The sequence below is a fragment of the Cuculus canorus genome, chromosome 5 (genome assembly GCF_017976375.1).
Source record: "Cuculus canorus isolate bCucCan1 chromosome 5, bCucCan1.pri, whole genome shotgun sequence".
NCBI classification, from domain to species: Eukaryota; Metazoa; Chordata; class Aves; order Cuculiformes; family Cuculidae; genus Cuculus; species Cuculus canorus.
In genome coordinates this window covers 50,366,292-50,382,431 of record NC_071405.1, presented here as the reverse complement: position 1 = coordinate 50,382,431, position 16,140 = coordinate 50,366,292, and the positions used below count along the sequence as shown (strand labels likewise).

The following is a 16,140-nucleotide window of genomic DNA, read 5'->3' as shown; positions in this document are numbered from 1 at the left end:
GGAGATTCCCGGCCCGCACCCACCGCGCTGGTGCGGTGGCACCGGGCACGGCAGTGGCCCCGGGCTTCTCCCCGGAAAGCTCAGCTGTTTCCCCGCAGAAGCCGTGCCCTCCCGCACACGGGCCCCAACAGCATCCCGGACTAAAGTGGGGTTCCAGGAGACGCTTGGTGGTAAATCTATGGGGAAGTTTGGCTGGGGTGCGCCCTCCCCGTGCCGCCTCGCCTCCAAAGGAGACAAAGCCTCGGCTTTCCGTCTTTATTTCCCCCCAAAAGAACCTGGACTGGGCAATTAACTTTGCGAGAAAAGCCCCTTCGGGAGAGCGCAGAGGCTGCTCCCCAGGTGATCCACGCCAGAAAGGTCCACAGCCCCGCGAGCCGGGCATTGGCATAAAGGTGGCAAGACCTCATTATCATACAGCTGAGGGTTTACCTCTCTCCCCCTCCCCCCCCCGGCTTCCCATCCATTTAACAAGCTGAAATAAAAAAGCCACATGAAAGGCCTTCTCTGTGCTTGGCTTTAATGAGGGACACGCGACCCAACAATAAGCGCACGCCGCAATGGGGCCAATGGCTTTACTGGCACACGCAGCCCCGCACCGGGCATGGCCCCGCTCTGCCCTCGCCCGTGGCGTCGGGGCGGCAGCGGGGAAGCCTGGCTCCGTTCCTGCCGCCACCCCAGCCTCGGCCACCTCGCTTCAGCCACCTGGCTTCAGCCCTCTTTTTGCCCACCAGGTTTCGGAAGGGCGACCGAGGGCCCGCAGGTCCGCGCCGCCCCCCCCGCCCCGCGGGTCCCGTCCCACCGCCGACACCAGGAATGCGAGCGAGCTGGCAGCGACGGGGCCGTCCCGGGTGCCCGCCCGTCTGGGCGAGCACCGTTTTACTTTTACTTTCCACCGAGACCAGCCTTCGCAGGGCAGGGCAAGTCCCGGGATGCGCCACCACCCGGGATGCGCGCACACGCACTTGGCGATGGGTGGAAGAGGGGAAAGAAGAAAACAAACAAACAAACAAACAAACAAGCATGTTTTCTGAAACATTTCATCCTCTATTGTTCGGCCGCTGCGGAGGGGCTCTGATTTTCGAGGGAACTCTCCCAGTGCGAGCGCCGTAAATATCTCAACAGATGCTCGGCTCGCTCGTAATCAGCTCGGCTCCGCGGCGGGCAGGGCGGCAGCGGGGAATTAATGCGGGATACGAGGGCTCTCCGCAGCATTTGGTTCTTTTTTTTTTTTTTTTTTTTTTTTTTTTTTCAGAAAGGAAAGATGGAAAAGGGGAGGGATCGGCCGTGAGTCTGACTGACAGTTTACATAATGAGCTTGTGAGGATACGAGGCAACTATATAAACAGCTCGAAGGGAAGCAAGTTTTCCATTTACCGAGCCCTGTTAGCACCGGGTGAAGGAGGAGCGGTTCCACGCTAAGCACTCCCCTCCGCGTCTCTCACCAAACCCACCCGGCTTTGGAGTTTATAAGGGCGACGACGGCGACGAGACGTCGGCACTTGGCTGCAGGATTAATTCCCAGAAGGGGACGGAATCGACACCTGGATTTTATCTTCCGATTTCTGCTGGTGCTCGGGGAATATTTGGAAGAGAAGGTTGCTCCAGGAGAATCGCCGCGACGTCTCTCTTTTCTCCCTCGACCGAGAAGCGCTTGCCTGGACCATTTGAGGAGTACAGGAGGAAAACTAAACCCACTAAGAACTGGAAGCTTGAATAACAGAAGGATGACAGCCTTGCGCATCTTTGGCTTGACGTTTCTGTTAACGATTTTGCAGCAGGTAATCGCACATTACGAAAAAAAAAAGGGTTCGCGAAATGTAAAGTGGGTGATGGAAGAAAGTTTGAGTGGCAAAGCCTGGTAAGGTCTGATTTGGCTATTTTGTGTGTCTCCCCTTTGTGCAGAGGGTGTCCGGCTCTGGCGTCTTCCAGCTGGAGCTGCACGAATTCGTGAATAGCCACGGGTCTCTGGCCAGCGGGAAGCCCTGCTCCCCCCACTGCAGGACCTTCTTTCGCATTTGTTTGAAGCATTTTCAGGCAGTGGTCTCCCCGGGCTCCTGCACTTTCGGCAGCATCATCACCCCGGTTCTGGGAATAAACACCTTCAGCATCAAGGATACAGAGCGATTTGACAGCCCCATTAAGTTGCCCTTTAACTTCACGTGGCCGGTGAGATTCTGCCGTGAACTCGATGGCGGTGGTGGGGCAGGAGGGCGGCATGGGGAGGCTGATCGCGGCGTCCTGCTAGGCTGCAGTGTAAACAAATTACTTTCCCCTCTAGACTTATTTCCCAAACTTCCTTTTAAGAGGAAAAAAAAAAAAAAAAGGCCATGAGAAAGCGCATCCACCCCAGGAGCACCTGGGATAATGAATGTTATTAAGAGAAAGACTATGCGGTGGGTGGGGGGGTGTGCGTGGATGCGCGGCTTGCGGGGGGCACGGGGGGAGCACTTGGCCGCGGTGCGGGACGCGGTGCGGGGCTGACGCTGGTTTCTCTCTCTCCCCCCACCCTTCGCAGGGCACCTTCTCGCTCATCATCCAGGCTTGGCACGCTCCTTCCAACTACCTGCCCGAAGGTGACTACGGCCGCGCGACGCCGGCAGGGGGCGACCCTCGGGCCGCCACCCCGCCCCGAAAGGGTTAACCCCCCACCGAAAGGGTTAACCCCCCCCTTTTCCCCAGCTCAGCTGTTTATGCCATAACCGCAGGGCCGGCTTTATCCCACCGACAGGGGCCGGTCCCCCTACGATATCCATCAGGGGCCGCTTTGATTCTGCCCCAGCCTAATCTCTAACACAATTGCGTTTCCTCCGGTTTATTTTTGGCGTGGGAAAGCGAGGAGGGCTGCGGTGAGAAAGCCGGGAGGCTGCCAGCGAGCCCCGGCCGCCTTTTCCTGTATTTTACACCTTGCTCGAATTCCGCCCTTTGGAAAGGAATAATGGCTTTGGGATGTTTTTCTGAGCAGAGAGGAAAAGGATATTTCACGGCAGCCCTCGCTTTCAAAAGGCCCCTGTGCTGAGCGCCCCTGGCTGGGGTCAGCACTGCCGCTCTCTGTGCACACCCTGACACTGATACACGTGCATGTGTGCACAAGTAGGGCACACCCTTCCATCCCTCCCTGGCACGGGGCTCACCCTGACACCTATACATGTGCATGGGTGCACGAGTCAGGGACCACATTCCATCCCTCTCCAGCACGGGGCTCATGCTGACACCAACACACATGTATGTGTGTGGTGCACCAAGTGGGGGGATCCCCTTCCATCCCTCTTCAGCATGGGGCTCACTCTGACATCTATACACGTGCACATATGTGCATGCACGCAAGTGAAGGGACCATGCCCCATCCTTCCCTGGCACACCCTGACACCAATATGCATGCATTTGTGTGTATACAAGCAAGCGGGGGAACATTGTTCCATCCCTCTTTAGTGGCAGGGGGTACCCACCACTCAGGGTGGTTGGTTTCTGTGGCAGGGGGCATTTTGTAGGGGTGTCTGCTGACACCGGCATTGCTCTCCTGCAGGGTCCCGGCCACCGTCAGAGGATTGGCTCATCAGCCAGATGTCGATCCAGCGGTCGCTGTCAGTGGGTGAGGACTGGTCGCAGGATGTGCAGAGCGGTCCGCTGACCCAGCTGCGCTACTCCTACCGCGTGGTCTGCAGTGAGAACTACTACGGTGAGAGCTGCTCTCGCCTCTGCAAGCGCCGTGATGACCGTTTTGGACACTACGTCTGTGAGCCGGATGGCAGCTTGGCCTGCCTACCTGGCTGGACCGGCGAATACTGCACTGAACGTAAGTGTCTCTATGCTGCCCTTGAGGGCATCAGTCGGGATTGTAACACTCACAGGCGCTTTAGCACATTAAGGAACATCATCCACTTTGGCTTTCCTAGGCCATCATCCACACTAAGCGGGCATTAGCATGGGGTACGGATGCTAGTCAAGAGGCCTTTGAGAAAACACAACACCCCAAGGCATCAGGGAGCTTATCTGATGAAGGGACCCAAAAGCCCATCCCCTTGTCCAGTTCCACCAGCTTGCCTGACCCTGGTTGTAGCTGTCTTTGTGGTCAGTCCTTAAAACATGGTGGCTTCAGTAACGCTGTCAGAAAGCATTGTGTGTCATTACCCAGTAGGCACTTAGGGCCATGTTTTCATGCTGACCTTTCCACTCCAGGCCTGGAGAGAGAAAGCTCTACACTGAGGACTTTGGCCCTTTTGGCTGCAGCTGCCAACGTCATGTTTCACCTCTGCAAGTATTAATAGCAAAGAAAGAGGTAGCAGAGAAAGGCTCTTGGCTGATATCCCTGACTAAGTGATACCTATTTCAAGTTAAAATGCTAGCAGCTTGCCCACACAAATGCTTCCACCATTTCTGCTGCCAGAGGAGGTGAGATAGATGTTGCGGTGGGCAATCTTTGCTGTGGGCTCAGAGTCCTGCTGTTTTTTTTCAGTCTTTTGTTAGAACACGCCAAAGACACCTCCTCTTGCTCCTTTTCTAGTAAGAGTTGCAGGAGTTCATGTTTGTTGTATAAACAGAAAAAACTAAAGGACAACTTGTCAAATGGTGGCTCTCCTTGTTCCCTTCTTCCTGCTCCAGAACTCCCCGTACTGAGAACTTTTAAAACAAAGCTTTGAAAGTGCAAAACTGGTTTTCAAAGTACTTTTTTAAAAGCTGGCATTTCCCCTTTTAAAAGTGTAGTCTGTAGTGCCAGGTGTATTTACCTGCTTTTTTATGTTCTCTTTACAGCCATCTGTCTGTCTGGGTGTACCGAACAGAACGGATATTGCAACAAGCCTGGAGAGTGCATGTGAGTAGATGGCAATTGCAATCTGAACTTCAGTTAAAATATCACCTTGTAACAGAAACTTAAAGTCTTCTCCATGTCATTAATGTTTTAATTCGACTTTTCTTCTAGCTGTCGTCCTGGTTGGCAAGGCCGCTACTGTGATGAGTGCATCCCCCATATAGGCTGCCGCCACGGGACTTGTAAAACACAATGGCAGTGCATATGTGATGAAGGATGGGGTGGCCTTTTCTGTGATCAAGGTTGGTTCTGAAAGTTGTGCTTATGGCTCTAGACTGGATATTCCTCAGTATTGGTCTAAGGAATCTGACCCATCAGATCTAGAATTAAATCTCCACAAGATATATGTTCCTAGTTTGTACCAGGGCTGTCTCACATACCAATATTTGTAGTAATTTTTGTTTAAAAAAGCAAAGCTTTTTAGTAGCTGCAGTTTTTCTTTTGGAAAAAAACCCCAATAACCTGGATGAGCGTTGAACAGGCAAGTTTTCTGCCTGCCTAAGCTAACTTATGATTAAACATAAGTTTAACTTATTCCCTGCGCATCTATAGCAATTTACTGAACAATAATTAGCAGCAGCAAACACCATCATTTAGGTCTTCCTTATTTTGCATACAAGGAAGTTAACTCATGTGATAAGTCTGAAGCATGAGAGAAAAATCATGTAAGCAAGAATGAAAAGTACAGGTTCCATTTTAAGTACACCAGACCACTTCCACCTATTCAACTCACTGAATCACTGAATTGTAGCCAGCTGAGCAGTCATGTCCTCAAGGCCATATATGCATTGCTGTCACTGAGATCATTAAGTGCTCAAAACAAGCAAAGTGTTTTCAAGACAGTTATAATATGATGAAGATGGTGAAGTCTGAATTAAGCAGGAAAAGTAAAGTTGCAGTTTTTTTTCTGCTTGTAGTTATCTATTAACCAGTTGTATTCTGATGACTCTATGGTATTTATAGATCTTATAAAGATTTCCTACTTATGTTCTATGAACTTGTGTGCTTAACCTCTGTCTCAAATTGAAATTTGAAAAAAGGAAGGACCGTCAAGCATGGCAGAGCATTTAGATAGTTTAAACTACTAACATTCATAAGAAGAGAGCATGGTAAATAAACAATAAAAGATTTCTGGTGTTTGTTTAAATCTCCAAGCCTAAACATCTTTATTTCTTCCCTGCCTCCCCAGAACATGCCTTGGAGCACACCTTTTAAAGCTAGGGCTCACTGGTTTAGTATGTGACATGTTGAGCACAAAGCATCTGTAATGTCGTGGTACGTCTTTCTAAGAACACACATTTAGAAAGTATGTTTTCCAACTTAGCATCTAAATCTCATTGCAGCTAGCAGGTTTACACACACTAAAAAGGAGACTATACCAGAGCACTAGAAAGTTAAATTTTTGCCAGGGCTTTCAAAATTCAGAGCTCACGTATCACAGTGATGGGTGTAGTGAAATATCTAAAATTGATGCTAATCTGAAGCATCTGATTATTACTGGCAATAACCAGATAATATGCTGCCCTTTTTTTTTTTTCTGTTAACTAAAGTCTTTTTATAGGAATATCTATTCTTTGCTGTCAAAGACGTTTTCTCTAATTCTTGGTATCTTTGCAGATCTGAACTACTGCACTCACCACAGACCGTGTAAAAATGGAGCAACTTGCATGAACACTGGCCAGGGCAGCTACACATGTTCATGCAAACCTGGCTTCACTGGTGTCGACTGCGAACATGAGATCAGCGAGTGTGACAGCAATCCCTGTAGGAATGGCGGTAGTTGCACGGTAAGGGCATTTTAAATGTAAAGTCTCTGTGTGACGCCCCAGTATACCTTTTCAGAAGCGGTTCTGTAACAACAGAATGGGAATTTGATAGTACACAGGTTCATTACTGACACAACTATCAAACTGAACCCTTCCTGAGAGGTGTCAGGGGAGGAAGTCTGTCACAGGAGGAGAAGTATCATCTAGATTAGAACTAGTCAACCGATCCTTAGGTTTCTGGGGCAGCCATCATGAGAGCTTGGCAAGATCCAAGGTTGGTGAGGGAGCAGCTCTGTAAAAAATAAGTTTCTCAAACCAAGGTTCGTACAGAAATGCGCCAAATGTAATGGAAATAAAAGAAAACTTCTGCTTTCTGCTATGGGAGTATAGTGTCAGGCAATATGAAGGCAATCAGGTGAAACGCTTTGTGAGAAACATGGTTCTGCACTTTCAGTTTCCTGCAGTCTAGCGTTTCAGGGTGTTTTCAGACCCAGTCAATGATTGATTCTACCTGCTGATAATGACTGTTTGATTATAGATGTCAAATGTAATCTAATGCATGTTTAGATTAAAGCTAATGGCACAAGACTCTAGATGTCTTCTCCCAAGGCCTTGTACTTGGAAAGAAGAAATAGTTTTTTTGTGATCTAAGTGGTGAGACTTATCCATGGTAAAGCAATGTGAGCCCTTGGAAAGGAAAAGAGGGCACTCGTGTTGAGGATAAGTGGCCTGATCCCAACTGTGTAGGCTGACCCGTGCCATTCTCCCCTGGGAGGACCTTGTAGATACCATTAGACAATAGTGGTGTTAGCAGTGGTTTTGCTTAGTCACTCTAGGCTCCCTACCACTGCATCTGCTCTGCTTCTGTAGCTGCATGATTACTCCTACACATCGAGTATGGCCGATTCACATCTCCGTCCCTCACTGTCCACTCTGCCGTTAGTCACTCCCCAAATGTTGCTTTTGCCACACCAGAGTGCGGATGAGAAGGGACAGAACAGCACTTGCTGTTGACCGAACAGAAGAGCGCAAGCAGCTACCATTTGATGGCATCAAATAACAGTGGCCTAATGTGTTTTGCAGGATATGGAGAACGGTTACCACTGCCTATGCCCCCCTGGCTACTATGGCACTCACTGTGAGCACAGCGCTTTGACGTGTATAGATTCTCCGTGCTTTAATGGTGGCACGTGCTTGGAAAAAGAACAAGGGGCCAGCTACACTTGCATTTGCCCTTTCGGCTTCACAGGGTCAAATTGTGAAAAAAAAGTAGACAGGTGCACGAGCAATCCGTGTGCAAATGGTGAGTCTTTTTATTAAAAAAATCTTGTGTCTGACTCATTTGTGCTTTTCAGTGCAGAAGTGATAGAAATCCAATCTGACCTCTACTCTTCCTCTGATAGATTAGTCCCTCTCCCCCACTGTATTCCATATCTACCCTAATTTTGGTCTCTTGCTGGGGGGGGGAGGCCTTTCACTGGCATTTTCTATGCAACAAAACAATGCATAAGGTTTATCATATGATGGAGAAGACGGTGGAATAAAGTAAATTAAATTAACTTTATTAGATATTTAGAAGGGGCATGGTGATACAATTAGGTAAACTAGAAGAAACTTTTAGATGTGCAGTTCTTTTGTAAAATAACCTGCCTTTTCTGGAGATAGTATAAAATGCTTGTCAGGGAGAGAGTTAGGTTTCCAAGTGAAGTGCACTGCAGACTAATTTTTTTTACTTTACTTTTTTTTTTTCCCCTCAGATGGTAATTGCTTTTACCTTGGTCAGATTCGTGTCTGTCGTTGTCGTGCTGGTTTCTCTGGTCAGAAATGTGAGATAAACATCAATGATTGTGCCAGAAACCCATGTTCCAATGGGGGAACTTGTCATGACCTGATCAACGATTACACTTGTACATGCTTGCCAGGGTACAGTGGCAGGAACTGTGACATCAAAACCAGAGACGAATGTGCTTCTGGGCCATGTGAGAATGGAGGTACATGCTACAGCGGACTTTATAGTGCCAGCTTTGTCTGCTACTGTCCTCCCGACTTCATGGGCAACCGTTGTGAATTGCCAGTTCATACAGTGTCCGTTACACTTCCTCCTAAACCAGTCCCCTGGATTGCTATATCCATGGGAGTGGGGCTGGTGGCTTTGCTCATACTGTTCTGCATGATAGCCATGGTCATCAGGCAGATGAGGATGCACCCAGAGCAGGATTCGGAGACAATGAACAACCTGTCTGACTTCCAGAAGGACAATCTCATTCCAGCTTCCCAGCTCAAAAACACCAATAAAAATAAAGACCTTGAAGTGGACTGTGGGCTGGAGAAATCAAACTATAAACCCAAGAATCATAAACTGGACTACAATCTGGTAAAAGACCTGACGAGTAGAGGGACACAGGAAGATAAATATTACAAAAGTGAAAAGTGTTTAGGAGAAAAGTCTCCCCTCCGACTACACAGGTGAGAATGCAGTCTTCCTTCTAGTCTTTCTTAAGGCCTCTCATTTTCATACCAGTCTAGAAACAAACGAGAAAAGATAGGGGGAAAAAAAACCTTGAGGAGCTAATACAGAAAAAAACTCAGAGCAGAGCCAGGAATCTTCCTGTTGGACTGTGTGTCACGGCCAAGTGGTCTCCTTAGCTAAGTCAATTAAAATGAGTGTGCAGGGTCCTGCTAGTATGGCACAGTGAAGGGGATCAGGAATGGCTAGCCCAGTGGTGAAAGTAAGAAGGTGCTGTTTTGCTGAGAGATCTGAGGAGTACGCTATTAGGGTGGAGAAGGCAGAACCATAGGAAGACGGTAGCTATTCCTTACTTCCACTTTTCTAGTACAATGTCCTGCCATCACACAGAAGATGTGAAACTTCATCCTCTGCACTCCCTCCCACACCTCCGTAGATATCTCATTCCACCCCTCCATATTCATGGCAGATTTTGAGAATCTGGCTTATTAGTAGTCCAATAACATTCTTTTCTCTCTGCTCTCCCTTAGTGAAAAGCCAGAATGTAGAATATCAGCAATATGCTCTCCGAGGGATTCAATGTACCAGTCTGTCTTTGTGATAACAGAAGAAAGGAATGAGTGCATCATAGCCACAGAGGTAAGTACACAGGTGAACGGGCATAAATTCACCAGTAAAGGGACAGATTATCCTTTAGAATTGCATCTGAGAGGGTTACTTTATTTCCAGGGAACCCAGATGCTTCCCAGTATTCACCTCTCCTCTTCTGTGGACCGCAAGACTGCCCAAGCATACAGAGCATACAGTGGGAAAAATAAAGAAATTAGCAGCTCTGATTTTATTAAACCAGAGATTTCGAGCTTAGATGAGTCAGTGAGAGATGAAAGCATAGAACATTACCCCATAAAAATTCAGTACATTGTAGGATTATTTTCTCCTAAATAGGTAGTCATCAAAAACGGAAATAATAATAATAATCATTCACAGGGGCCATTGATATAAAGCCACATTTTTTCGCATGACTACAGTGCATAATCTGTTCTGGGGAAACCAACAAATCTATAGATTTCCATCAGAAGATGGAAGGTAGCTGGGTGTGTTAGTGGATAGGCATAAAAGCCACTTAGGAAGTCTGTAAGAAGGTAATTTCAGCATCTTGGCATTTAAGCTCCAGCTGTATATTCTCTAAGAGAAGCTGACACTGTTTCTTATGTTATCAAAGAACACGTCTAGATTCTGATGTTATTTTGAAAAGCCAGAGGGTTATACGTGAAAAACGAAGGACCTAGCATTGACCAGTCCAAAGACTTTAAAAAGCAGCTATTGAGGAACCAACCAGCTCCCAAAAAATTACTCGTTGGAAAAAAAGGCTTGATGAAAGTTGAAGGCAATTTAACGCTACCCAATACCTGCCTTCTTCAGCATAGCCTTCTTTAGGACTGGCTTCAGGTAGTTTCAGACTGCAGGAAAGGGAAGCTTGCTGTGCTATATAGCAATGATCTGTGAAGTCAGACCTGCAGGATTCTGTCTCCCTATCAGATTTCCTCTTGAAGGCAAGCTGGAACACAAGTCAACCAACAATATTAAAAGTTTAAGACTAACTGAAAGGATTTTCAAAGATACAAATGACAGCTAGATGCTTCATTCCCATTAACTGGCCTAGATATCATATCTCCCTTTGAACATCTTGCTGACCAAAGCTAGACTGCCAGGTTTATATAAGGTATCTCCAGAAGTATTTTTATTTTCAGAATGACAGCCCCTGAAATCTGTCCACATCATTCAGCTTAATGCTCTGAACACAAGCTATTTAACTATACCATATGCTTTTTACAGAGACCTAAGCACCTAGATTTGTTAGCTTTATCCTAAGCATTCTTCCCTTCGGTCCATGTAGAGAGGCTACTCATCATACAGATGACTCGTTTGCTGGCTATTCTTTGTTTCTGTACCCAGCCAAAAACATTGAATGCTGATAGTTAAACTGTAGTATTATCTGGTGTAAATTACTTTGGTTTGACATGCTTGAATTCTATTTTGTTAGTTCTGCAGTCTGCTGTACACCGTGCTTCTTTCTCATTCCTGGTATTACTTTATATTCTGACAGGTATAAGACTGAAGATCAGCCCATTTGCACCTCAGATTTGGTAATGCCAGTAGATGGACGTTCCTGCTGCATTGTTTACAATTCAGAACTGGATTGGACTGTTTTTAATTACATGCAACTTGCTGCTCTCAGGTGGAGGATGGAACTGGGTGAACTGGACAGACTGTGAATTTACTGAAAGATGCAATACACCTTTTTGTTCTTACTGCCCTTGTTTGAAGTTTGATATCAGAAATCTCATTGGCTATAGAAGAGGGGAGGCAGAGGGAAGAGAGAGGGGTTAAAATGTTGCCGTTTTAATTTCTTTTTAAAAGATACTGAGGCCAGTTCCTCATGAACAGACCACTGGCTCTCCAGAACTCTGGTTATGGGAGGTGCCAGTAGATGAGGAGGCACTAAACTATCACAGATGTTGCCATGGAAGGTGTGAAGAAAGAAACATTGCTATGCAGATAATGGATACAATATAAACGACTTCTCAGTTTTTTTTTTTCCTGGGTTTAAAAGTGCCTAAAATGTGTCAAGAGAATCTGAAAAGCCCAAACAGAGACTTGACTGCTCTTTCAGCAGTTGCCTGAACAGTATTGGGCAGGGATGGTTGATACTTCCTGCTACACATCTATTTGTGTCTCCTCTCTCCTGCTGCATGTACTGGAGACAGTGTATGGGGCGAGAGAAGGAAGGAAACAGGAATACCGAATTTACATGTCATCTCATTTGGTGATGCTTTGGAGAACTGACTGACCCAAGCCACAATATGGGACAGGATTTTTGTGGATTTAAACATTCAAGAAGAAGTTATGTTAAGGAATGTATACCGCCTCTTATCCATTGATAAGGAGGAGGCATGATCCCAGTTCTATTTAAAGCCTTACAAATGCGTTTAAAATCAATCCACTCCTAGAACCTTTATGTACTGAGTTATCTCAGCTGTTTTCATGCCCTTTGCACTAGCAGTGATTGTGAATATACATTACTTTTTTCTTCTCCTTCCTCATTCTCCCCCCCCCCCCTTATTTTTACACAAATTTGGGGGGTTATATTGTGTTTCTGAATTAGGTGCCACCTTCTACTGCAAATAGTCTCAGAATTGCAGCTGTTACTTTCTGAAGGAGAAGGAGCAGTGTGACTCTTTCCCCCCCCCCCCCCCCATTTCTCCATCTGGTTGTAAAACTCCAAACCCTGTCCTTCATCCTGGTTCCAAATGCCCAGTAGCGAAGCACCCACTGAGAAGCCCTCTGTCAAGACAGGTGGAGATTAGATTTCGAAGGTTCTAGGCTTGTCCTGTTTCTTTCATACCCACCCACTGTTACAAGGAAAAGGCGAAGCCTGTCTCTGGAGACCAGAAGTGTGCAGGAGCTCTTTTCTTATATATGTATTTACAGCAATAATATTGGATACCCCAGTGGAAAGTGCTGTGACACTAATGAGATGAAGCCGTGGGGTGGGGCAGAATGGGGAAAAAGGAAACAAGATCTCTTTGAAGAAACTTGGACCATGCTATCTCTCAGACAGCGATATTCCTGCCCTTGTAAATCCTGTCGTTAGACTAGCCTATCTACCGCCTTGAACTGTGCAGACAAGACCCCTTTATAATGTCCACTACTGACCTTCTACTCTGACCATGTAGGACCATTTTGAAGATGACCTTCAGAAATGAATAATATGGGTTTTAGTTTGTCTGTTTGTAGTTTATTTTGAAGACTAGTATTTCAGTAATTTAAAAAAATCAGAAGCACTGAACTTTCTACGTTTTATAACATTATTTTGTATATAATGTATATTTATAATCAAAACAGAAGTGTAAATATGTTTATTACATCTCATGTAATGTTTTTAATGTGATGACAAAGTTTGAATTTTATTTTTTTTTTCAAACAATGAAAATACTTTCCTGTTACCATAAGTTCACTGTGGTTTGTCCTTTTACACTTTGGGTTCCATTATTCTATGACAGCCAAGGTTACTTAAAGCCCCAGATGTAAGCTTATCTGCCTGCTCCCCCCAGTCAGCCCTACATTTACATTTTGTACACCAACTGCTGCCGGCTGTTTTTATAATCGTTAACTGATGTCAACAAAGTTGTTCAGCTGAGTGGTATTCATCTGACAGAAAAGTTATACATATTTACATTGTGGTAACTTATATTTAAATTCTACACATACATATATATATATTCTCTTGCTATGGAGTGGGACTGAACTGTCAGGAAAGTTATTTATATTGACGCTTCACACTTGCTCTTCCCTGACAACTTGTGTCACGAAAGATATGGATTTAATACCATTTCAGAGTGGCCTGCTACTTAATCTCTGTGCTGGTCTGAGGTTCAGTTGTAGAACAAGATTTGATTACTTTTTTTTAATCTAATTTCTTTAACTACTTTCAGCAAGACCCAAATCTTGCCCTACTCAGGTTACTGTTGCACAGTATCTACATCTACACTCGCAAGATTCTATCATTGTTTGTTTGATTGTGATGGGTAAGATCTGTCTTTCACTTGTAGGATTAGAGAGAGTTTGGGCTTTCTCCTCCTGAGTTTTCCATGCTACACCAGCAGCCGTGTCCTCCCAGGGCATCACAAAGTCATAATCCTCCCCAGCCCTTTTGGAGGATATTTCCACAAAAAATACTGTCAAATCACACTTGTATGAAACATTCCCAGCAGGTTTAGTAGCCTTTGAAGCACATAAATTTACAGGCAATTAAATCTCTCACTTGATCACCTAGGTGCAATACAGCCAACATCTAAATGCAAAAAAAAGCAAAAAACTATAAGAACAGGAAACCACTGCTGCTCTATTTTAAAACCAGACTTTTGTTGTTATTGTTGACAAAATGCCAAAAAAACATCTTAATGTTGAATGCCTTTCCCATCTTTCCCCCAAATAAAATCTAAACAAATTTTGCTAGTTTTTAAAAAATACAATCTGGCATTAAAAATGCACCATAGCAATTTTTTTTTTACTTTGACATTAAAACACTGCAAGTAATGGTTTATATGGGTCCTTCTGAGTGTATTATTAAGGCTGTATAAATACTATTTACTTTGGACGGTTTTGTTTCTCCCTCTTCAGTTCTTTTCTTAGTGAAATTAACTTTCAAATCCCAGCCGATTTCCCTGGCTACCAGAAAAATAAATTTAAGATGAAACTCAGAAAGAAATAGCCACCTTCCCCTCCCCAAACATTCACCCTGTAGAGCAAATTATGAAAAACAAGCCATTGACAAAAAGCTGAGCAGATGCTCCCTGCTTGCAGCCCTTCCTCGGCAATGTGAAATAAACCCAACAGATGCCTCTCTTAATTGAGCACATGGATTACATACACACATGCACTCTGTCCTGCTTAAAACAAAACACACAGAAAAATCAAACAGGAAAATAGCCAGAGAACTGATCCCAAAGCCTAGGCAAGTAGGAATGTTAAGACTACAAAAGACTCTGCTCTTCCTGCTCAAAATAAGACAGGAAACCTTATCCATAGGCAGAAGGGAGTTGAAATCCATTAAAACCCATGGATCTCACTATGTAGATCCCATAGGGTAAAGCAGGTACAACACATGCCTTTGTGTATCCACAGGGGAGAGAGAAAAGGAAAGAAAAAGCATCAGCTTACAAGGAAATCTGTGAATATTTACTGGAGGCAGTACTGCACCATGCAGCTACCAGCATAGATCACAGGTCCTACACAGGAAAAACAGGAGCAGTGCCTGCTTCCACACAGGAGGAGATGGAAAGCCTGTGTGAATCTATGCACGTGTGCACATCCCCAAGTCCTTGCCAAAGAAACTACAAGCAAATTAGCTTAACACATAATACGACCTGGATTTAACCCACATCTTTGGCCAAAAAACTCCCTAGCGAGGGCTGATGTGCACTGACTGCTCACCAGCCTGCCCTCAGCTCCAGTGAGTGCATCTCAGAGCCACTGTGTGTGTACTCACTAGGAGGAGCTCCGAGATCCTTTTGGGCTGTCCAGTCTCAGCCTGAATTTCAAGCATTCCTCTTAAGGACCACAGATGATGCCAAGACAGCTTACAGAGTTCTTAGACCCAACTGCACAACTGACTTCTCGCAGCATGATTTGCACCAGCTACAGAAAGTTTATGAATCGGAGTCAAGGACTACACCTAAACTTGGCTTTCAGTTTCAAAAGACTGAATAACTCACTTAAAAGCAATGAGACAAAACAACAATTTTAAGAACGGATTCCTGAATCTGAGAAAATCTTTGGTGTTTCCTTGTATTAGCACCTGATATGAACTATTCCACAGCCACACAGAGCTCTTCAGTCTGAACAATTTCAAAGCTGTATTGAGTGAGATGGGTACTGCTCTGCACAGTGCTTCTCTTGAGTTTTTCCATGTTTGGCTCCAGCTTTTCATCGTTTACCTCTTTAAGCAGTCCACTCATTAGGAGAAACAGATGCTGGGATATACCCGTAACTATAGCACCCACTGGTGCTGAGACAATGCAGCAGGACCGTGCGGGTGCAAACACAGCACAGTTCATGGAGTTCAGTTAGGTTAGCATAGATGAGGGAGGCTTGCAGAAAATAGGCTTGATACAGAATGTGCCTAAAATGGGCTAAAATGCAGAATGCATTTTGTTATGCACAGTACTTGTCCAGCAACAGCTCTCAGCCTTGAAAGAGCTGCTGAGAAAGGCTAGCTTAGTTATTGTGCAACCGCAACCATCTAGTTCAACAGGTGAAACTATCTCTGTAAAAACACATTTCAAGCATTTTCATTGCAAGTCACTAACAAACCTGTACTTAACCGGCTTAAGCGACAGTTACGCACCTATGTTTGCCTGTTGTTCCCTTATCTCACATACCTGATCCATAAATATATATTGATTTTATACAGTAGATACGACACTCCCAGCACAGTTTGCTCTCAATCCAAACTCCAGTTGTGGTGAATAATCATAACTCAGTGGCATTCTGCCACGCTTCACTATTTTCATAACTTCAATTTTATGGCCTCTCTA

General features: G+C 45.3%; 1 protein-coding gene across 1 annotated transcript; it reads left to right on the top strand.

The window, feature by feature from the left end:
• Positions 1–1,297: 1,297 nt before the first annotated feature.
• Positions 1,298–13,051, top strand: DLL4 (delta like canonical Notch ligand 4). Its single transcript, XM_054067478.1, has 11 exons — positions 1,298–1,778; positions 1,903–2,166; positions 2,516–2,573; positions 3,524–3,793; positions 4,750–4,810; positions 4,919–5,049; positions 6,425–6,594; positions 7,657–7,876; positions 8,331–9,039; positions 9,571–9,679; positions 11,148–13,051. Exons 1-11 carry the CDS (start codon positions 1,725–1,727, stop codon positions 11,151–11,153), a joined length of 2,052 nt encoding a protein of 683 aa, XP_053923453.1. The 5' UTR covers positions 1,298–1,724; the 3' UTR covers positions 11,154–13,051.
• Positions 13,052–16,140: the final 3,089 nt, after the last annotated feature.